This window comes from Stegostoma tigrinum, chromosome 26 (genome assembly GCF_030684315.1).
Source record: "Stegostoma tigrinum isolate sSteTig4 chromosome 26, sSteTig4.hap1, whole genome shotgun sequence".
NCBI lineage: Eukaryota > Metazoa > Chordata > Chondrichthyes > Orectolobiformes > Stegostomatidae > Stegostoma > Stegostoma tigrinum.
This window is the reverse complement of record NC_081379.1, coordinates 38,864,798-38,889,372: the sequence shown is the minus strand read 5'-3', so window position 1 is coordinate 38,889,372 and position 24,575 is coordinate 38,864,798. Positions and strand designations below refer to the sequence as shown.

Here is a 24,575-nt window from a genome sequence, read left to right as displayed (position 1 = left end):
GTTGACATGTAACCAGTGACAGACGTTTACATCCTGGGAGGTTTGAAGATCTGCTCTGTTCACTCAGACCAATCTGCAATCATGATTTAAAACGTGAGCAACGTCCTGTCACTACTGTAGGTGTCTCCTTTCCTGTCAGGTTGCCCCTGTTGACTGTTATAGACAAAATTCACTGAAAAAAATCCCCTGACCTGATGTGTGAGAAGTTGCAATGTTATTGTTTATCAGCACAAATTCTGTTATACATTTAACTACACTTTGTTACTGTACTATATCTGGGACAGATACTGCATTGTTAATGAAGCTTTGCACATCTGGTAGGTGGTGAGGAAGCAGGATTCCCAAAACCACTGTCTAAGCATAATTGCCCCTGGTGTCTCTCTCTTGTCTCACCCTAAAAATCCCCCAACCTAGTGAAAAGACAACTAACATTAATTCTATCTATACCTTTCATTATTTTATGAACTTTTATCAGGTTGCCTCTCAACCTCCTGTGCTCCAGTGAAAACAGTCCCAACAAATCCAGCCTTTCCTTATCATTCAAACCTTCCACATCCGGCAGCATCCTGGGTAGATGTCTCCTGAATCCTCTCCAGCTTAATAATGTCCTTCCTATAACCAAAAAGAGATGGTTCAGTCGTACGTATGCTGGGTAATGGGCACTTTGCAAGTGCTGGAAGATTTTGGAATTGTGTAATTTATCCTTCTTAGTTCAAAACTCACGTTTCCCATTTGGCACCAAATCCTCATCTTGCATGTTATTTGTGACGTCCATTCACTCAAGTTGCTGCTCGGTGTAATTTCGAATCATTAAAAAGAGGAGATTCTGCCTTCACAACGCCAAAGCGTGACTTTGCCTCCTGTTCAGTGCAAGTCTGAAAAGATAGCCCTGGTGATGAAGGAAATTCTCTGAAACGCGTCAGGCATGTCCTGCAGGTTGGATGGAATTCGTTTCCAGGCTGTAATACGGCGAACAGTGAGGGAGGGGGCAGGGCTGAGCAAAACCCAGGAACTGGGCTCCCGGAAAGTTTTAACATTCAATTAGGAAACAGCGCACTCCGTTACTGACGCTGTCATATCTTGGAATGGCATACGCACGTCTCATAATCACAGTGGCGGGGGGGAGAGCCAGTTTCTAAATCTCATTCCAAATCCGCCTTTCGTCGCCGCAATAATTCATGAGCCTGCCTACTGAGGCAATAAACCTTGAGCTGAATCCACGTCCAACGGCACAAACAGCGAACCCACTATGGACTGCATGGCACGGTTTCTAGGAAAGAAATGTATCTGAAAGGACTGTTTATTTGTGCAAAGCATCCAGCCTTATGTAAACCACCTGTGTGTGAGTAAACATGGGCAACTGTGTCAAGTCACCGCTTCGAAACCTCTCTGAAAAGGTAAGTTGTGCAATTTGAAGCAAATCCCCTATATTTTGCAAAAATGCTCTGCAAGGGGCGAAAGCTGTCGAGTGCGTTTATCCCAATGCACACAAGGCGATCATTGGCATGCATGTTAGAAACCAGTTTATTGAGCTGAGAGAGTCGGCCCTTAGACTTAAGATAACTATCTGGAGTTGGAGAATTGGCGTGTAACTGTGAGCGTTTTGTGCAGCGTAGATGAATTTTTAAAACCCCGAGTGGGTCTGATGGAGTGTTGTTTTTGCAGCATAACTCATTGGTTATTTGCAATGCACGTGTCGAATTTCCCTAAATACCCCTGCAAATTTAAATAAAAAAGATACATTTTCAAGATTAAACGATGCGGATTTGAAGTACAGGACCTGCATTGCATGCAATGATAGGGTGGTCAAATAGAAATGCACCGAGGATGGGAAGGAATTGCAAATTGATAAGTTTTTAGCTTAAATTTAAGCCAAAGTTTAACTAAAAAGCATGCGAATTTATTTTAACGTCGGAGTTTGTTTTATAAAAAAAAACACGAAATGAATAGTTAAGCCGGTTGGGCTCTAATCTGTTTTGTGTGTGCTGGTGATTGGGGTAAAAGATTCGACAGGAGGAGAAAAACAGCTACAAAGTAGTCAGGACGTGCGAGGATGCAGTGGAAGCGGCGGCAGCGTCCTCTGGAGGGAGTGAGAACCACGAAGCCTTGGTCGTTCTCGCTCAGAGCCGTGCACTCATGCACAATCTCCTGGGGCCAGCCTGCATCTTCCTCAGGAAGGGACTGGCAGAGAGGCAGGCTGTAAGTAAGTCTTGACTGCTAACTGTGTGCAAACAGCGGTAGGTGTGTCTCGTCACCATCTCATTCAGTCCCCGTCCCCCGGCTTCTAAGTCATTCCTCCTTCTCGCTTATCCATCTGTCTTGGGAGTATTTGCAACAGCTGGGTGAAAACATCCGGTTGGGTAGTTTGCAGGTGGAACTCTAGCCTTTCTCACTGTGCGTACAAGTGAGATATTTTTACACCAACTGTATTTTTTAAAAAAGCAGAAAACACCGACATGATTCAGGTGTGATAGCAAGAACTGTAGATGCTGGAGTCAGAGATAACAGTGTGCAGCTGGAGTCTCTTAGAGATTTAGCTTAAAGTCTCCTTCCCTTTGATTCATGTTAATTCTCACCCACTGCCCAGGTGATCTGTTGTAAAACAGCCTGTACTGTTTTAGATAGACTGTTTTCATTAAGGAGGCTGTAGCCAAAAGTATAATGATGGTAGCCAAGTATTCAAAAGTTAAGCAATACATGATTTGTATTAACGAATTAGACTGAAGTAACATTTTCAGTATTTTGCATCAAAGCCTCAGCAAAAAATGCAATATGGCTTCAGTGTCATAACTGTTAGCCTTGAACTGCAACCCCCAATACACACACACACACACACACACACAGAGTAATGCTGTGTCTGCAGGCACTTACATCCCTCACATTTCTTGTCTCTTCAGTCAGAAAACCTCCCAATCTGCTGTCTCATTGAGATGCAGCTCCCAGCTTAGAGTACTCACGGGGAGCTTTAATTTACTAATTTTTGCTCACGCTTAATCTTCACTAATCTTTTGAGAGTTTTAGCTCTTTACATCTTCTGCATCTTTAAAACTAAATCCAGGTTCATTTTGTTGAGGGAGCGAAAGACTTATTATTGTGACAGTACTATGGCTATAAGAGGTGTATTCTGCTCTAGAGATAGTAGGAACTGCAATGCTGGAGAATCTGAGATATCAAGGTGTGGAGCTGGATGAACACAGCAGGCCAAGCAGCATCAGAGGAGCAGGGAGGCTGATGTTTTGGGCCTAGCTCCTAGAAGGGTCTGGGCCCGAAACATCAGCCTTCCTGCTCCTGTGATGCTGCTTATTCTGCCCTAGTTTGTTTTTTATGAAGAAAGGTTGAGAGAGAGGCGCAGAGCTGTTTGCTAAAAAGCCAGTAAACAGCTTGTGAGACTATGGATTTTAATCTAAAGTTTGAACAACAGAAGCAGCCTGAATGGATGGGGTGAAGCTCCCACAAAACCAGGATTTTTAGTTTTAGCTTTCTGCAGTTGCCGGGTCTTAAAGCTGGATGTGCAAGCTCTGAATCCTCTCACTGTTGCAGCTAAAAGGTGGAGTTGACTTCCTACTACTAGAATTGTATGTGATACACTCTATTTTGCTGATTTCTGCCCTTGCCAAGAGTGTGTTTACAGAACGTTACTACATTTGGAATAGTTCATTAGTAGTAGTTAATACATATATAATTTGTTAATCATTTCAATAAAGTTATAGTCAAGCCAGCTCTTTTATTTGTGCCTGTATTTTAACTGTAGTGTAAAAGTAAAGTGTGTTTTGCTTACATTGAAGTAGTTTGACCGATCAAATTGCACCTGGAATGCAATGCCTTACACTCACCTTTAAAATAAGAAAAAGTTAGGTTCTAGGCTATTTCTAAGTAAATTTTGAGGAGGTTTGGTCTGTTCCATAACATTAGAATTTGTGTGGCACTGGCAACTAGTAGTCAAGCGAGGAGCTTCCTGTGTGTTTCCATCAATTTTCCATTCTCATTGCAGATTTCCTGCAAATGGCAGTGCTTTATTACATCTGTTCTGATAAAGTTCAGATTTTGTCAGACGGATTGTTTCCTAAGCATGTTGTTACACATGGGCAACTTGATCTAGTTTCTCTCAGAGTAACGTTTTTACTTTGGCTGGAATGATAACTGATCCTGATTATAATGAAATCTTGTTCAAACATATATACTAATTTGACTGCAATTGTTTGTATGTATGCATGTATACTTCATGTGAATATTGATTCAAACAATCTAGTACATTATTTGCCATGGTCACCGTGGTATATGAGAATCTACTCTGGACAAAATCATCTTGTCAACTTTTACCTGTGTCACTTCTCAGGTTTGAATTCAGGTGCATTGTGAATAAGAGGCATACAAACCTTTGGTTACAAAGGCTATTCGCAATACTGTCTTCTAAAGTTTACCAATGCAGGAGACAAAACATTTCCAACATTATTTTGACAAGACAGTGAGGATGGGAGCTAAATGGCCTGTCGGTGGTGACCCACTGAGAAGAAGTCTAACTGTGCACCCCCTGAAGACTAGACTAACATCCATCTGGGTATGGTTGTCTGAAGGAGGCAGTGCTCTGAGCTGGCTTATCCCCTAGTTCTGATAGCCTGCCCCTTCCCAAACCCGTATTGTATCTAACCATTCCTCTTGGTCAGGAGTCAAGCAAATGTGAAAAGATGATTTTATTATAGAAATAACCCAGGACATGATCTTTGGCAGTTAGTTCTTCAGCTGCCTAGTTAAGCTCTGGAATTCCATTCTCAATCTCTCTGTCCATCTTCCTCTTCTGCATATGACAGTATAGGAAACTCTTGGTGGTCTCGATAGACTAGACAGAGGAAGAATGGCTGGTGTCTGTGAACCAGCAGTCAGAATAAGAGATTTAAGACTGAGATGAGGCTGAATCTTTAGAATTCTGTAACCCAGAAGGCTGTAGAAATTCTGTCATTCAGTACTTACAAGGGTGATTGATAGGTAGGAACAATCAAGGGCTAGTGCAGGAAAATGGCATTGAAATAAAAGCTAAGCTCTGATCTGATTGAGTAAAGGAGCAGACTTCAGGAGCAGAATGGCCTCCTCCTATGTTCCTTTAAGATGCTCCTTAAAGTGAACCTCTTTGACCAAGCTTTTTGCTCACCCTTGCTAATATCTAAACATGGGACTTGTTGCCACATTTTGTCTGACAAGAATCCCCTGAGGATGCCTTTGGGATGTTTCACCACATTGAAGGTGCTTTATCAATGCAAACTGGTGTTGCACTGATTCTGAAAACAGTGCTGCTTGGAGCATTTACCAGTCTGTCTGTAGCGCCTGCTGCAGACCTGAGCTGTAATCTGCTTCCAATGCAGCCTAAACCAATTCCTCACACTGCCCTGTTGTACTATGACTGTTGTTTTATTATCTTTTTTTATTTAACCCTATGGTGGGAGGTGCAACTGTTTGGCTATTAGAGAATTAAAATCTTAATTGATAGAAGTTTCTTTTTTCAAGAGCATATCTTTTGGATGGTACATTTAAGTCAACAATAGCTGCAGATCTTTTGTTATCTGACTGCAGCTGACTCAGAACAAGGGCCGGAGTGTACAAATCTGCAATATGCAGACTTTGCAAACTCAACCTGATTGATCAGATGAATGGATGTTCTGGATCAATGAGCACAGCTCCTGAACATCATGGAAAAGATTTATCAAATTAATGCCTCTGACCGGTACATCACGAGCATTAGTCAGAATATTGGGTGCAGCCTCCCTAGGGTATTGTGCATTTGATTTTGTTAATGTGGGAAATCTACCCCTTGGATCACAGCAATAAATGAACAAATTGCCTTCATTGCTTAGACGCTGGAGTTGCAAAGTCATGTTGACGTTTGTACAGGACATTGGTGAGGCGTCTTCTGGAATACTGTGACCAACTCTGGTCACCCAGTTACAAGAAGGACTTTATTATGTTAGAGACGGTTCAAAAGAGATTTACCAGGATGTTGCCGGGTATGGAAGGTCTGGTTATAAAGAAAGGCTGGACAGGCTGAGACTTTTCTCAGTGGAGCATAGGAGTTTGAGCGATGACCTTATAAAGGCTTATACAGTAATGATGGGTACAGATAGAGTCAATGGGAGGTGCCTTTGCCCCAGGCTGGGGGAATTGCAAGAGTAGGGAATGTATTTTTAAGGTGAGAGAAGAGAGATTTAAAAAAAGACTTGAGGGGCAGTTTTATTTTACACAGAAGGTGGTTCGCTTGCGGAATGAACTTCCTGAGGATACAGGCGCAGTTACAACATTTAAAAGACGCTGAGCTAAGTACATGAATAGGAAAAGTTTAGAGAGATATGGTCCAGGAGCAGGCAGGTGGGACTCATGGTCTGGTTGGACCGAAGGGTCTGTTTCTGAGCTAAATGACTTTAATACTGTATAAATCAAACTTGTGAACACAAACGCAACATGAAGCTCAGTTTGCTGTCCAAACTGCTGCTGCTGTTTTACATCAGGTATTTTTCAACTAGCTTTTCTTCCAGAGAGGATCCATCTGTGTGAGACTGAGGGAGGTTTACTCTTACCTTGAGGTTATTGGCACTGCATGCTTCATGGAGAGGTGTAATGCACTATTGTACTTTGCCACAGGTGGGGCTGATGCAGGCCTTCTGAAATTCTGTGCTGTCCACCCTGCACCTATTTGAGCAGTTTTGGTCCGACACTTTATGATCTTGGAGATTGCAAGAACTGCAGGTGCGGGAGTCAGAGATAACACAGAGTGGAGCTGGAGGAACACAGCAGGCCAGGCAGCTTCAGGGGGTCCCGACCCGAAATGACAACTTTCCTACTCCTGCAATGCTGCTCGGCCTGCTGTGTTCCTCCAGCTCCACACTTTATGATCTTATACCTGTTTAATGCCGGCGTTGTTTAATTCAGTGGATGTTCAGGTAGGCATTGAATCAGTAGGAAGGGAAGGTTAACTATTGCTCTAGTAAATTGGAGGCGGTGTTAAACTAATGTAGTGGCTGTACGAATACCCAGATGAAACATACTGAGGACAAGTAAAGTGCAGGGAGCCCTGGACAGTCAAATTACAAAAGTAAAGAATAATTCAGAAATAAGAGTGCCTCGATGGGTGGTAAATGTCAGGCAGTTTTCTCTGGATTTGCAGTTCATATAAATTCATGCATCTTTTGTGGTGTCTAAAGTGCACACACAGCAGACAAGTCAACACGTGTTAAAATGATGTGATAGCAACAATAAAGATTTGGTTGAAAGAACAAGCTTAATATTCCCAGTTACGAGGCTCTTAAGGAAAGTTAGGGAAGGAAAAAAATGTTAGGCCTGTGCAATATTGATTAAAGAAAGTATTAGAGTATTTCAGAGGGATAATATAGTTAATGTAATAGTTTATTTCATCAGAATTAAGGAAGATGGAATTTAACTTAGTTAAATGTGAGGTGCTATATTTTGGAAAGGCAAATCAGAGCAGGGATTATACATCTAATTGTAAAGTCCTGGGGTGTGTGGTTGAACAAAGATACCTTGAAATGCAGGCTCATAGTTCCTTAAAAGTGGAGTTGCAGATAGGGTAGCGAAGGAAGCATTTGGTATGCTTGTCTTTATTGGTCAGTGTAATAAGTATAGGAGCTGGGAGGTCCTGTTGCGGCTGTACGGAACATTGGTTAGGCCACTTTTGGAATACTGCATGCAATTTCAGTCCCTCTGCTATAGGAAGGATATTGTGAAACTGGAAAGGATTCAGAAAAGATTCACGAGGATGTTGCTGAGGTTGGAGGGTTTGAGCTGTAGGGAGAAGCTGAATAGGCTGGGGCTATTTTCCGTGGAGCATCAGAGGCTGAGGGGTGACCTTAGAGAGGTTTATAAAATCATGAGGGGCGTGGATAGTGGTGGGGTAGCTAAGGTCTTTTCCCTGGAGTGGGGGAGTCCAAATCTAGAGGACATTAGTTTAAAATGAGAGGGGAAAGATTTAAAAGGGGTCTAAGGGGCAACATTTTCACACAGAGGGTGGTGCATGTCTGGAATGAGCTGCCAGAGGAAGTGGTGGAGGCTGGTACAATTACAACATTTAAAAGGCATCTGGATGGGTACATGAATAGGAAGGGTTTACAGGGATATGGTGTCAAATGCTGGCAAATGGGACTGGATTAATTTAGGATATCTGGTCAGCATGGATGAGTCAAACCAAAGGGTCTGTTTCCATGCTGTACAGCTCTACGACTCCATAACAGTCGAGGAGCTGTTCATACTATACATAGGCAGCCAAATAGAGGAAAGGTTCATATGTGAACTCATGAATGTCACGTGTGTTGAGTGTCAGGAAAATTTCAACAGATTTAGAATGAAGAGATGCAATGCAAAAACGGATTACCCCTGAACAGGAATCTCTCATTCTGTGGGTTATATCCCAGACTGTGGATACAAATGAAGGATATGTTTGAGCTTTACTTTCTCAGGAACACACAAGAGTCAGGGATCAAAACATCCTATAGCCCTGGTCTCAGTGTGTTAGAGGATTGATGCACTAGTGTGGACTCATGTGCTGTGAAAGTAACAGTTTGAGGACAAGCATTAGACCACTATGCACTGCAGGTAAGGAAAAATGCTGACAAACTCACTCTGAGTACTGAAAAACAGGTCAGCCTGGGAAATCTCAATTGGAAGTGGAGCAGGATAAGAATCTTGCAATTAACTGCTTTACTGCTGATGTCAGCATTATTGTGTCCATTAAGTTGGATACCAATGTTCTAATATCTACTCTTCACTGAACCCAGACTCATTTTTTAACTGTTACCTTTTTACTCAGTTTATGTTTCTAATGGTAACAAGTTGTACAGCTGGATGATCACAGCAGGCCAAGCAGCATCAGAGGAGTAGGAAAGCTGATGTTTCGGGTCTGGACCCTTCTTCAGAAATGGGGGAGGGGAAGGGAGGACTGAAATAAATAGGGAGAGAGGGGGAGGCAGATAGAAGATGGATAGAGGAAAAGATAGGTGGAGAGGGGACAGACAGGTCAAAGAGGGATAGGTCAGTCCAAGGAGGACGGACAGGTCAAGGGGGTGGGATGAGGTTAGTAGGTAGGAGAAGGGGGTGCAGCTTGAGGTGGGAGGAGGGGATAGGTGGGAGGAAGGACAGATTAGGGAGGTGGGGTCGAGCTGGGCTGGTTTTGGGATGAGGTAGGAGGGGGGAAGATTTTGAAGCTTGTGAAGTCCACATTGATACCATTGGGCTGCAGGGTTCCCAAGCGGAATATGAGGTGCTGTTCCTGCAACCTTTGGGTGGCATCGTGCAGGAGGCCTAAGTTTGACATGTCGTCTGAGGAATGGGAGTGGGAGTTGAAATGGTTCGTGACTGGGAGGTGCAGTTGTTTAGTGCGAACCGAGCGTAGATGTTCTGCAAAACAGTCCCCAAGCCTCTGCTTGCCCTGATTAGCTCCTTTAAAAATGCAAATACATTTGGACTGGGAAAAAGTCTCCATAAGTTCAGGGATCCTTCTGATATTAAGCTTGTTGAGACCGGCTGAGAGAGGATATAATTGAATGAAGTTCACTCCCCACCCCTTTCACCCAGGAGCATAACTTTAGGGTCATCACATTAAGAATGCAAATGAACGGGGGACCCATGGCCAGGAATCTGTCACAATAAATATGATGTGATTTGTTCTTGAATCGGATGTACTGACCATGCCATTTCCTAGTAATCATGTCTCAAAATATCACCAGGTATAAATTGTGTTACAGTATGGTCAGGAAGGAGAGCTCACGTTGGGAATGAGACACAGCCCCAGCGAGGATGTAGCTCAGGGAATTTGGAGACAGTGTGGGAGTTTGGTGCAGAGGGGAACAGATGCTTTTTGTTTGCTTTCCTGGCTTACAGATAGTATGGATTTCTTTTTGAACAGGATAAATTCACTGGGCACCAGCACACAACCAAGTGACATCACAGGAAAGCCGTATGTTCATTGGTTGAGAATAGCTGCTGATTTGACTCTGTTATTGCTTACTTTCAGATTGAAGGTAAATAGGAGAAATATTTACCAGATGCAAACTAGGAGATCAGTAGGAAGTTTTTGAAGCAAATTAAGAACGATGTGATCAAAGTAGAGATGCAGGGCCAGGCGATGTGTTGTAACTGCACGATGTGGGAGCTGGTGGATCCTATTTGTGGTTCATGGTGACCACATCTGCAGCAGGTGCTGGTTGCTTGAGGAACTCCAGCTTAGAGTTGATGAGCTGGAGCCTGAGCTTCAAATACTGCGACACATCAGGGAGGGAGGGAGTTACCCGGACTCTGTGTTTCAGGAGGCAGTCACACCCCTTAGATAAAGTACCTCGGATTCAGTCAGTGGTCGGAGTCAGGAGGGTTTGACAAGCAGTGAGGAAGGTAGAGGGATCCAGGAGGCTGTGCTGAAGGAGCCTGAGCTCTAGAGCCTGTCTAACAGGTTTGAGACTCCCGTTCCCTGTGTGGATGGGAGCGGAGGCTGTAGGGAGGATAAGCAGACTGACCATAGCACCGTGATACAGTGAAACATTCAAGAGAGGGGAGGAGAAAGGAGAAATATAGTTGCAGTCGGGGATAGTATAGTCAGGGAATAGACACTGTTCCCTGTGTCCAAGATCGAGATTCCTGAAAGCTGTGTTGCCTGCCTGGTGCCTGGGTTCAGGATCTCTCACCTGGGCTCCAGAGGAACTTGGAGAGGGAGGGGAAAGATCCAGTTGTTGTGGTCTATGTAAGTGCCAACAATTCAGGTAGAAACAGCAGAGAGGTTCTGCTGAGGAAATATGAGCAGTTTGGAGCTAAATTAAAGAGCAGAACCAAAAAGGGAATAATCTCTGGATGACTACATGAAATAATTGGCACAGGGCCAACAAGATTAAAGATGTAAATGCGTGGCTCAGACATTGGCATGGGAGAAACAAGTTCAAATACAGGGAACATTGGCACCAATACTGCGAAAGAAGGGAACTTCTCCATCGGGACTGAGTCCAATTGAATCATGTTGGGACCAGAGTCCTGGCAAATCGCATAACCATGGCTCTGGATCGGGCTTTAAACTGAATAGTGGTGGAGAGGGGTTGTTGAGTTCAGTTGCATGGAAAGTTAGGGGAAAAGATTGGAAAATGGCTCATGTAAGATTTTAGAGTCCGTTTTTAAGGACGTACTTGGAAGTGCATGGTAAAGTAGAGCTGAGTCAGGATGGCAGCCGGTGACTAGTGGAATTCCACACAGAACCACAATGATACACATTATACGTTAACGATCTGCACGAAGGAAGTGAGGCCATCTTTGCCAAGTTTGCAGATGACGCAAAAATAGGTGAAGACGCAGCCAGTATTGAAGCAACGGGGAGGCTGCAGAAGGACTTGGACAAGGTGGGAGAGTGGGCAAAGAAATGGCAGATGGAACACACTGCAAGGAAGTGTGAGATTATGCACTTTGGTAGGAAGAATAGAAGTGTAGACTATTTTCTAAATGGGGAAAGACTTTGGAAATCTGAAGCACAGAGGGACTTGGGGAGTCCTCGTTCAGGATTCTGTTAAGGTTAACATGCAGGTTCATTTGGCAGTCAGGAAGACAAATGCACTGTTGGTATTCATTTCAAAAGGGCTAGAAAACAAGAACAGCTGGACTCCTGAGGCTGTATAAGGTTCTGGTCAGACTGCATTTGGAATACTGTGAGCAGTTTTGGGCCCCTTTATCTAAGGAGGGGTTGCAGAAGAAGTTTACAAGAATGATCCCAGCATTGAAGGGCTTGTCATATGAGGAGTAGTTGAGGACTCTGGGTCTATACTGTGGATCTGATGGAGTTTAGAAGGATGAGGTGGGAACTGATTGAAACTTACAGAATACTGAGAGGCCTGGGTAGAGTGGACATGGGGAAGATGTTTCCCAAGTGGGAGAGACTAGGATCAAGGGCACAGCCTCCGGGTGAAGGCACAGACCTTTAGAAGTGAGATAAAGAGGAATCTCTTTAGCCAGAGGGTGGTGAATTTGTGGAACTCATTACTGCAGAGGGCTGTGGAAACCATGTCACTGAATGTCTTTAAGGCAGAATTAGATAGATTCTTAATTGATAAGGGGATCAAGGGTTATGGGGAGAAAGCAGGAGAATTGGTTTCAGAAACGCATCAACCATGTTGGGGCAGACATGATGGGCCGAGTGGCCTAATTCTGCTCCTATATCTTATGCTGACTACATCAGAATTGTACTCCTTTATGGAGGCCAGCCCACACTAGTCTGCGTTTGGCCTATCAACTGCATCCTCTTCGAAAGTCTCTGTTTGAGAATAAAACAGACAGGGAACAGTAAAAGAGATAATGGGAACTGCAGATGCTGGAGAATCCAAGATAACAAAGTGTGGAGCTGGATGAACACAGCAGGCCCAGCAGCGCCTCAGGAGCACAAAAGCTGATGTTTCGGGCCTAGACCCTTCATCAGAGAGGGGGATGGGGAGAGGGAACTGGAATAAATAGGGAGAGGGGGGGAGGCGGACCGAAGATGGAGAGAAAACAAGATAGGTAGAGAGGAGAGTATAGGTGGGGAGGTAGGGAGGGGATAGGTCTTCCCTGGACTGACCTAGCGCCTCCCTACCTCCTTACCTGTACTCTCCTCTCTAGCTATCTTCTCCTCTATCCATCTTCGGTCCGCCTCCCCCTCTCTCCCTATTTATTCCAGATCCCTCACCCCATCCCCCTCTCTGATGAAGGGTCTAGGCCCGAAACGTCAGCTTTTGTGCTCCTGAGATGCTGCTGGGCCTGCTGTGTTCAACCAGCTCCACACTTTGTTATCAGGGAACAGTAAAACATTCTTTGGGGCATTGTTCAGATGGGTCAGTGAATAAATTCATAACCCATTATGAAAGCCAGATAGTGTGAAGACTTTCAGTGCCAGTACCTCACCAAGAGAGCTATGATTGTTAGTGCTTTGCTTATCATCAGTGCGAAGGAAAAGAAAACTGAATCTGGGCAGGCGTGAACTGCATTGCTGAGGGGTGAACTGCATTGCAAAGTCATACAGCTTACAGCATGAAAACAGACCCTTCAGTCCAACTCGTCCCTGTCAACCAGATATCCTTTATAAATCTAGTCCCATTTGCCAGTATTTGGCCCATATCCCTCTAAACCCTTCCTATTCATATACCCACGCTGATGCTTTTTAGATGTTGTAATTGTACCAGCCTCCACCTCTTGCTCTGGCAGCTCCTTCCATACACGCACTGCCCTCTGTGTGAAAAAATTGCTAATTAGATCCCTTTTAAATCTTTCCCCTCTCGCCTTAAACCTATATCCTCTAGTTCTGACTCACCCACCTCGGGGGGGGAATCTTGTCTATTTACCCTGTCCATGCCCCTCATGGTTTTATAAAGTTTACCCCTCAGTCTCTTGACGCTCCTGGAAAAATAGCCCCAGCCTATTTATCCTCTTCCTAAGCTCAACCCCTCCAACCCTGGCAACATCCTTGTAAATCTTTTCCAAACCCTTGCAAGTTTCACAACATCCCTCCTATAGCCAGGGGACCAGAACTGAATGCAGTATCCTACTAGTGGCCTGACCAATGTCCTGAGGGCACGTCATGCTCCACTGTTTGTTGATACTTGTTGCCAGTGGTCACAGATAAAGAATAACCACCAAGATAACAAAGTGTGGGGCTGGCTGAACACAGCAGGCCAAGCAGCATCTTAGAAGCACTGCTGTGTTTATCCAGCTCCACACTTTGTTATCTCGGATTCCCCAGCATCTGCAGTTCCCATTATCTCTGATACAGTAACCACTGAGTAAAGGTTTCCACACTTCCAGTAATTTTATCCTACCATAAGTCACCAAGGGCATGGAGAGCAGCCTGAGGAAAAACACTCCTGTGAAATTCATGGTAAAAACAACAATATTGCAATGCAGAAACCTCAGGGCTGTTCTGTCTTCTGGTTATTCATACAATAGCTATCACTTGGTTTTGTTCTCTGTGCTTATTAAGTCATCTCGACCCCTGTCTGAAATTTATTCCCTTCTGATCTCTTCTGTATATCAATTATAGCATTTCAATTTTTATTGTCTGTCTGCGCAACGTAGTTCATCTAAACAGAACATAACTGTCAGTCCCTGACCAAATAAATGTGGGTGCTGTGTTATAGAGTATACTTTGTGAACATTGCACTAAATTAAAGGCAGTAAACAGAATTAACTCTGGTGATCTGTGACGCGTATGGTGTGGTTATATAGACAAGAGGAAGGATTGTAGAATCACAGGCTGCAGTCTTTGTAATTTTAATTTATCGATTTGTTTGCAGTTACCACAAGCAGCTTTCAGCATTCTGCAAGGGGTCTAAAACAGTAGGGAACAGTGCTGGGAAATTATATTGGGAACAATTATACCCTCATTGATGCCATTTCAGTTCTCAGTTTTGACTTAGTAGACAGTACTCTTGCATCTGAACTGCAAGGCCTGAGCGCATAGTACAGGCCGACTCTCCAGTGTACATTGGAGAAGGGCTACAATGTCAGAAGTCTCACTTTCTGGTTGAGATGTTAAATTCAGCTCCTCTCTGCTCTCTCAGGAAGGCACCAGTGATCCAATGGCACTATTTAAAGAAGAGAAGTTCTCCCATTGCCTTGGCCTCTACTTACCCTTCAAACAACATTGAGCAAACACATTAGCTGGTCATGAATCTCAATGCTTGTTTTCAATCAATCAGCGTAGAATTCCTACACTGGGGAAACAGGCCCTTCAGCCCATCAACCCTGAGAGCATCTCACACAGACCTATCCGCCCCAAACCCACCTAATCTACACACCCTGAACACTACGGGCAATTTAGCATGGCCAATCCACCTAGCCTGTACCTCTTTGGACTGTGGGAGGAAACCGGAGCACCCGGAGGAAACCCACACAAACACGGGGAGAATGGACAAATGCCACACAGACAGTCCCATGCGGGTGGAATCAAACCCCAGGTCCCTGGCACCGTGAGGCAACAATGCTAATCGCTGAGGCACTGTGCCTTGCTGTGCACTAATGGGCAGTCGTTGCTCGCATTAAAATTTAATTGCTTGTGCGGCCAGGTTTTTTCAGAGCGTGACCCCTTTTGAAGTTTATCATGTGACTGCACATAAATGGTATTTGTCCCAGAACATGACTTGTCCTGTTCACTGTGTGATCGCAGCTAAACAGGAGCAGTGACAGTCAACAATGCTCCAACATTGCACTCCTATAGTGACTGTAAATTTTCATCACTGTCCTATAACATCCTCACACTGAACTGCCATACAGCTGTCATTTACTGCGAGTGTGGTTCAAGATTATTCAGGTATAAGTGAACAAGAAGTAAGGAATTGACATGAACTCAAGGCAAGGTAAACCCTGCAGGTGTTTGACACGGTGTGGAGCCGGAGGAACACAGCAGGCCAGGCAGCATCAGAGAAGCAGGAAGCCTGACGTTTTGGGTCGAGACCCTTCTTCAGAAATTCTCCCTTACTATCTCTGAGTGAGCTATAACCCCATGCAAAGCCCTGTTTCTGAAGAAGGGTCCCGACCCAAAACGTCGACTTTCCTGCTCCTCTGACACTGCCTGGCCTGCTGTGTTCATCCAGCTCCACACTGTGTTATCCCTGACTCCAGCATCGGCAGCCCTTACAAACCCTGCAGTGTGCTCTATTCAAACTTTTTCACAGTGAGCTTTTGTGACAAGTGTGCCGTGAAATTGCCAATTTTGTTGAATTATCCCTTCTTTTAGAATTTTCTGCGGGTCCAGTCTCTGTTCCCTCTTATAGGGTCACAAAGTGCAGAAAAGGCCCTTCAGCCCATTGAGTCTGTACCAACGTAACTGCTATTGAAATTATCATTAGCACTAATCCCAATTTTCTGCACTTCTCCCATATTCTTGAATGTTATATTTGAAGTACTTATCCAGATATTTTTTTAAAGGTTGTAAGGTTTCCGGCCTCCATCACCTTTCCAGGTGATGCATTCCAGATTCCCACAAAGTTCTTTCCCCAAATCCCCTCTGAATCTCCTTGCCCTTACCTTAAAACTGTGCCCCCTCATGATTGACCCCTCAACAAAGGGGAACAGTTGCTCTCAGTTCACCCTGATCATACCCCTATATTATTCACCTCATTCATGTCCTCTGTCAGTCTTCTCTACTCTTTAAAAAAAACAATCCAAGCTGATCTAGTCTCTCCCTACGGCTCAGTTTCTCCATCCCAGGCAACATCCTGGTGAACCTCCTCTGTACCACCTCCTTCCTGTGGTGGGGTGACCAGAGCGGCACATGGTACTCCAACTGTGGCCAGACCAATGCTCTATACAACTCCAACATCACCTCTTCATGTTTATACTCCGTCATGATTGACGAAAGCAAGAGTCTCATATGTCTTCTTAATTATCCTATTCACATGCTCTGCTGACTTCAGGGATCTGTGAATAACTACCTCAAGATCCCCCTGTTCCTCCAAACTACCCAATGTCCTGCCATTCATTAAATGCTCCCTTGTTTCTACATCCAAGGTGCACCACCTCACACTTGTCAGGGTTAAATACCATCTGCCACTGGCCTGCCTATCTGACCAACCCATCCAGATCTTCCTGTAACCTACAACCATCTTCTGTGCTATTAAGCACTCCACCAATCTTGGTGCCATCTGCAAAGTTGTTTAACATCCCCCCCTCCCCCCAGCATTTTCATTGACATTATTTATGTATATAACAAAGATCCCATTACTGATCCTTGCGGTACGCCACCGAACACCAGCCTCCAGGCACTCAGACAGCCTCCTACTACTACCCCTTGTGCCCCATTAGTAAGTTTCTGACCAATCTCACCAAGTTTCCCTCAGTTCCATGTGCTTTAACTTTCTCATTCAGTCTGCCATGAGGGACCTTGAAAAAAACTTCACTGAAATCCATATAAACTACATCAACTGAACTTCCCTCATCTACACACTTGATCACGTTTTCAAATTTATTAGGACTAAGACTACAACAGCATTGTTCCTGCATAAGAACAATCCGGGATTGATCCCTGCTGCAGCATGTAGCGAGGAGGTGGCGCTTGGACTTGTGCTCCATCTGCAGGCTCGGATGGCAGGTGGTGCGTGCCAATGGGCTGGACTGTCTGGACGTGTGGGTAATGGCTGGGTCCTCACATCGCTCCAGGGTGCAGTCCCTCTCCCTGACAGAGGGAACCACGTATCCTTTCCACTCCAGGGGGTGCAGGCAGCCCCTCACACTGCTCAACCTCAGTGAAGCCCCAGATCTACATCTTCCCTATCTCAGGAGCTCTTCCCATCAACCCCATCAGCTTTGAACTTGCAGTCGTAGAGATGTACAACATGGAAACATACTCTTCATTCCAACTCATCCATGCCAACCAGATATTCTAAACTAATCAAGTCCCATTTGCCAGCATTTGGCCTATGTCACGCTAAACCCTTCCTGTTCATGTACCCATCCGAATGCCTTTAGATGTGGTAATTGTACCAGCCTCCTCCACTTCCTCTGAGAGGTCATTGCCATACACATACCACCCTCTGCATGAAAAAGTTGCCCCTTAGGTCCGTCTTACATCTTTCCCCTCTCACCTTAAACCTATGACCTCTAGTTTTGGACTCCCCTATCCTAAAGATCTTGGCTACTCACCCCATCCATTGCCCACCTTCCCACCCAAACCTGCCTTATCGAAATATTTACCTCCCCAGCCCCAGGCAAAACAAGTCAACATTAGCAGATATATTAGTCCACCATGTTCCACTGCTGACCAATTCAAACCAGAGTGTCGCTGCCTTTTGGGGTGACCCTTGCCCTCTCCCTCATTATCCCCTTTCCATCAGTGTTCTGAGGTAAGTTGCACCATTATCCTGTCTGTATCCCAGCATTCTGCCTTCAGACCTCACAACTGAGTTCCCCAGCTCCTCTTTCACAGCAGTGGCACCCGATAACCCCCCTTTCCCTTCCACCACCCCGCCCCTGACAAAACCTTTAATGGATTGAGCCTCAGGGCTGACTGTAGCTGAAATTCCCCTCCCCCACCCTGACTGACTTAAACAGACCGCTCCCGAACCCTGACCGTCCAGATCCTCTGTGCAGATCCCTGACTACCTTCCAGAGACTCCTCAGACTGGCTGCAGCGGACCCACAGGGCTGAGTGTGGCCAACTCTCTGGACAATAGTGGTAAAGACCATCCACCCAAGCGACTGAGTGACTGTTACCAAGTCCCTGGGCTGATAGCAGACAGTGTCCTTGACATACTGTGTCAGAACCTTTCCCCCCCCCCGCCCCAGGCTGTTTCCCTTTGCCTGATGAAGTACCTCTCCCCTCAGAATTTGCGACCTGGCCTTTTGGTGGAGGCATGCACAGTGTGTTTGCTGCATGAGGCTGCTGGCACATGCTGTAGGTGTGAGATTGATGTAGAGCACTCCTGTATAGTAACATCACTTCTGGTAAACACGACAATCTGCCTGGCTTTGTATGTGGGCCAAAGGCAAGTCAAGGGCTTTGTGAACAAAAATATAAACAGGAACTGCTGGAAAAGCTCAGCAGGTCTGGCAGCATTTGTAGAGAGAAATCAGAACTAATATTTTGGGTCTAGTGACCCGCGCTTAATACACAGTACCTGGGTATTATGAGTCTGTTTGTTCTGGCTGTGAACGTCATAGTAAGCACAAGGTGAGTGAGCTGTAAGAGAGTAAGTAAGGAGTTCTGAGATGCAGCCTGGTCCAAACCATGAGGTAACTGCCCTCTCCTACACACAGAGTACCTTACCAACAGTATCATGGACAGGGGTGCCAGTGTGCCCCAAGGTGCAGCTTTGAAGTGGAGAACCGTACTGGATCGGAGATGTGCCAAGAAGTGTTTTGGATGACAAGGTCCATGTGTAAGGGTGTATGTAGTCACTGTCCTTGATGTGTGTGCTGAGACATTGGTGTTGGTGCCCAGGACAGGTGTGGGGAAGAGCAAGCAGTGAGCTGGAATGCCCGAGCTTCCACATTGGGAATTCTCACCATCTAGTTTTTTTTGCAGGCTGGGAATACTGTATACTAATGGGGTGAGAGAAGGTAATAGTGAGATGTTAATACAAGCTAATCAATGCAAATAGGCTTCTTGTTGCTCATTAGTGAGAATTTTGTCTGATTGGGTAGGAGAATATTCTTGATATTGTGAGGCACCTTGCTGGCTATTTCATGTGATTTTGCCAACTTTCTCACCAATGAACACATCACTCCTGGCACCAAATCCAGGCTCAATAATTGAATGTAAAATGTGGTGGGATTTGAACCCATGACCTTAAAGCCCGGTTTACTAATCCACTGATCAATCTACCATCTCTCACTGTGACGCCGACCCAGCTACTGAGCAGCACCTTTCGGAGGCATTATCTTCACCCCTGGCAAAGCCAGTGGTAATGTCACTGGACTAGTAATCTCCGGTAGACCCAGGGGATGTGGTTTCGAAATCCCAGCATGGCTGGATGGTGAAGATATTCTACTTAACCTGTTTAGAGATGTCTGGAGCAGGTGGGGCTTAAACAAAGGTCTCCTGGCCCAGAGGTAAGGACATTATCACTGCACTACAAGAGCATTTGGCCAGATGGTGAAATTTGAATTCTGTTTTTTATAAAACTGTGCAGTTAAAAGCTAGCCTAACAGCAATCATGCACCCATTGTCAATTGTCCCACATACCTTCGGGGGTTCAGTAATTGTCCCTTAGCTACAGAAACTGAAGAGAGGAGGAGAATTTCAAAGAAAATTATGGAGACAGATGTATCTGTTAATATTTATCAGTCAGTACTGTTGTGAGATAGGAACGGAGAGGACTGAAGGCACGTGTTAAGTACAAAAACGCTGATTTAATGATTTAAAGCAACATTCCAACACTCATTCCTAACAGTTGTCAGTAGAACTTTATGAATGATCTGAGTGTTAAGGTACATTGCTTGGTGGTTGTCGGTTGAGTTTAATGAATGAGCTGAGTGTGAAAGTGCAGTGCTCTCTGGTGGCTAATATATCTTTATGAATAATCCTCGAGAACACAGCCACTGTTTGTTCTCGTGTTGCTGGCCCTCCCCTCCAGTGGTCAGCCCAAATGCATTTGGCTCGGCAGTATATTTTGTTTAAAGAAAATTATCACAGAGGTTTTAAATTTTGAAGAATTTGCCATTTCACTGTGTGATTCTCTCTGTTTTCTGGTCACATTTTGCCAATAAAAAGCAACAGAGCAGTGCAGCTAGAGACAACAATTAATTCTGTGCTAAGATTAACATTGATGTATGAAAGTGACAATATTACTGGGTAGGCAGCTGATAATGGAGGAGGAGGTAGCCTCCAGCAGAATTGTTTTTACAGCTTGCAGTTATCAGCATGCTCAACTGAAATGCTACACGCTAGGGTTATAGTCCAACAGGGTTATTTGAAATCACGCAAGCTTTTGGAGCGCAGTCCCTTCATCAGGTACAGTCTGAAAGCTTGTGTGATTTCAAATAAACATGCTGGTGTCGTCTGACGTCTGACCTTGTCCACCCCAGCCCAACACTGGCACCTCGACATCACAACTGAAATGAGTACGGGAAATCTTGTTTCAAGAAACAGGAGGGGGAGGAGATGACCTAATGGTATTGTCGCTGGACAGTTAATCCTGAGACCCAGATAACGTTCTGGGGACCTGGGTTTGAATCCTGCCAAGGGAGATGGTGGAATTTGAATTCAATTTTAAAAATCTGGAATTGAGAGTCAAACGATGATTTTGAATCTATTGCCAATTGTCGGGAAAAACCCGTCTGGTTTACTAAAGTCCTTTAGGGAAGGAAACAGCCATCCTTACCTGCCCTACATGTGACTTCAGACCCACAGCAATGTAGTTAACTCTTAATTGCCCCCTGGGCAATTAGGAAAGAGCAGTAAATGCTGGCATAGCCAGCGACAGCCTCATCCCACAAACGAGTAAAAAGATTGTTCCTACAATGCTTACAGCAAAGCCACGCAGTAAAAAAGCTGTTTCCTGAACTGTGTTTTCTTTGTTTGTTCGCCAGCTTTAACATTGGTGTGCTTAGGCATCTTCAGGCCAGGGCAGTATCAAGGCAGCCCTGCAATCTCAAGAGGTGCCAGCATTTGGCTGCTGCTCTGTATCAAGGCCCCCTCTCCAGTGGATGCCTAGGATCCCCTGGCAGTACTTGGAAAAACAGCAGTGAAGTTTTCCCTGATGTCTCAGCAAATAGTTATCCCTCAATTCTCATTACTAAATCCAGGATTATCTGGCAGTTTTCTCAGTGTTGAGTGTGGGAGCTTGCTGTGCACAAATTAGTAAGGCTACCTACATCTTAGCAGCAATTATGAAAGCTGTTGAAACGCTCTCGCCTGAGGGCTACCATCATTCTGACAGAATATCCTGCAGAGAAAGTAGGAACTGCAGATGCTGGATATTCTGAGATAACACGGTGTAGAGCTGGATGAACACAGCAGGCCAAGCAGCATCAGAGGAGCAGGAAAGCTGACGTTTCGGGTCAAGACCCTTCTTCAGAAAATGACCCGAAACTTCAGCTTTCCTGCTCCTCTGACGCTGCTGGGCCTGCTGCATTCATCCAGCTCCACACCTTGTTATCTCAGAGTATCCTGCATGTTGTTTCCACTACAACAGTCATCTGTACCTAACACAATAGTGGCCCCCAGTGCAGACATAGTCTCTTACAAATTCAGGTCTTAGGAGATGCTGTAGGCTCAAATGTATATTGGGCAAGTATTTTTGGGTTAGAGAGGTGCACTTGTATCACATTCTGTCACACCCACGGCATTGTACACATAGGTTTGACCTCCACTTGCATAAGGTAACCCTACTTAAACCTATGGTGAGCTGCAGTCGTAAAAGTCCCACACATTTCCCCACCCACAGATACAAATGTAACTCCTAAACTTTATACCTTATCACAAAATACGGAAAGCAGCAAATGCTGGAGATGTGCAGCAGGGTAAGGCAATAGCTGCAGAGAAAGAGTCGACATTTCTGGTCACAGTCTATAGGGTACATAGTAGAAAGTCACAGACTGAGAATGCTGATAATACTTAGCTGCAGAGGGAGACATAAGCAAGTGACCTGAAATGTTGGTTCTCTTCCACTGCCTTCAGCTGCTGCCTGACTTGCTGAGTATTACTAGTGCCCTCTGTATTTTGTTTTGACAATTTTCCTGCTGCCGCCTACACTGTATACCGAGAACCTACATTTCAGTTGGTCGCAGCTTCCGCCCTTTCATTACTCACAGTCTTTGTGGTTGGCCGTGTTTTGTTATTTGTCTGCAGTGAATCCCACTGACCAGCTCTTGCAGAGAGGGAATAGCATTCCTGCACACATCCCAGGGAACACGGGCAGTTATCCAAACTGTGCACCCTGCCAGTGCTATATCATAGTTGGGAATTCTGCATGTTGTATGGAAGCATGTTTTTTAAAAATTCAGTGAGGAGGTAATTTTAAGACTGCCTTGTGGCAGAGGGACTGGAGTGCAGAATGGATGGTACCAAGAATATCATTTAATTGCATAAAACTTCCTCATTTTATTATTTGGGTTTCAATGATTTATGGTCTTTTTAAAAAGGGGACACGTTTGATAGTTTGATGTGACTGTGCAACCCAGTGTCTCTTTAACATATCAACTAAAATAAACAATACAGACTCCAGTACTATCAGGATTGAGTCAGTGACATCATTACCTTCTCATTGAAGATAACTGAATGCTATTTGAAATAATAGCATCCTGCATCATATTTCAATTGTAAATGTTTAACACACACCAGAGTACATGGGAGATATCTAATGCCAAATGTTTTGTCAATAGGACAGAGAGCTGGGAGCAGAGGAAATTGAAGGTAAACATTTCAGTTTTTTATTAACTTATGCTGTGAATAAGAACCATTCTCCAGGAAATGCTGACTGTATATGTCATTAATAACCAAACGAAGTGAAAGTGTCTGCAAATCATCACAGATGTATTCGGTGGGTTCTCTTTACAAAATATCTTCCAGCTGCATGGAGTGTGTTTTTCTTTAACCCAGATGCCATTCTTCCTTGAATTTAGCAACTTTCATGCGAGGGAGTGATGTTAAACTATAAATCATGCTGAACAAACATAACAGTATGGATATGATGGGCTGAAGGGCCTCTTCTGTACTGTATGTGATTTTTTTTTAAATGAAAGATGTTCAGAAACCCTGTACCTAGTGTTATTACCTTTTGGCTAGCTGTTACAATATTTCAGTATGAAAAGCAATGGCTACTATCTGCATAATTTAACACCTTTTTTAATGTCCTAATTAATATCGTAGAGCCTTACACGACTGATTCAGGCCATTCTGTCTCCCCAAAAGAATTTGTTTAATCAATTTCACTCGCTTTGCTGTACTCTCGTATGCCTGCAGTGTTTCCCATTTCGTGAGTTTAGACAATTCCCTTCTGAAAATTATTATTGAATTTGCTTTCTCCTTTTCTCTCTGGTGTGAGATTCCCCAACCTCTTTTATATTTAGACTTCCGAGTGGCTAAAGCAGCAGGCTATTTGGCTGCAGAGTCATCACAGCCCAACAAAATTCTACCTATTCTGGTGCACTCAGGCCGATGAAAGCAGTCTGAATGCTTCCCAAAATTAAGGCCAGTCAGTTCATCGCAGAACGGGGCACGGACCAAGCATTCAAGTTGGCCGCGGTAGAGAGAGGGCATGGAGAAATGACCAAATGGACTCTGAGATGTTGGGGGTCATGACACTGTCAATTGTTCAGGGCCTCAATTCAAACTGGTGTAAACTAGCAGCCTTCATGGTAGGGGACACTAATAACATTCCAGAAATACTGAACAATCCAGAGGCTGATGGTGTTGTGAGGGTGAGGGCAGGGGTGAAGAAATAAACATAATAACAATCGCTTAGGCAACTGTCTGTGCGGAGTTTGCACATTCTCCCTGCGTCTGCGTGGGTTTCCTCCGGATGATCCGGTTTCCTCCCACAGTCCAAAGATATGCTGGTCAGGTGGATTGGCCGTGCTAAATTGTCCATAGTGTGCAGGGATGTGTAGGCTAGAGGGGTTAGCCATGGGGAATACAGGGTTACAGGGATAGGGTAGGGGGCAGGTCTGGTCGGGATGCTTTTTGGAGGGTTGGTGTAGACTCAATCAGCTGAATAGCCTGCTCCTTCACTGTAGGGATTTTATGATTCTGTAGGCCAGTTAGCTTAACACCGGTTATTGTGATAATGTTAATGCCCATTATAAAGAATGTAGTTGTAGAGCATTTAGAAATATATAATAAGTTCAGGCAGAATCAGCATGGCTTCATGAAGGGGAAATCATTGCCTAACAAATTTATTAGAGTCCTTTTGAGGAGATAATATGCAAGATAGACAAAAGGGACCCAGTTGATATGATACATTTGGTTTTCCAAAAGGTATTTGATAGGATGTCCCAATATAATAAGAGCCCATGGTGTTGGAGATAGTATATTAGCCTGGATAGGCGATTAGCTAACTAATAGAAGACAGAGTTGGGATAAAGGGGACATTTTCAGGCTGGCAGTGTAACTAGAGGAGTGTCACAGGGATTAGTGCCGGGGCCAC

General features: G+C 44.6%; 1 protein-coding gene across 3 annotated transcripts in view; it reads left to right on the top strand.

The window, feature by feature from the left end:
• cabp1a (calcium binding protein 1a) overlaps positions 1-24,575 on the top strand; it is a 109,814-nt gene that overhangs the window by 62,520 nt on the left and 22,719 nt on the right. The window contains exons 1-3 of one of the 3 annotated variants that reach the window (XM_048555678.2): positions 1,074-1,397; positions 2,005-2,199; positions 22,813-22,843. In XM_048555678.2, coding sequence (XP_048411635.1) covers positions 1,353-1,397; positions 2,005-2,199; positions 22,813-22,843 — 271 coding nt within the window. In that variant the 5' untranslated portion in view covers positions 1,074-1,352. Of the gene's footprint in view, positions 1-1,073; positions 1,398-2,004; positions 2,200-22,812; positions 22,844-24,575 lie in introns of those variants that run through there. The other 2 variants (XM_048555679.2, XM_048555677.2) reach the window with 2 other exon arrangements.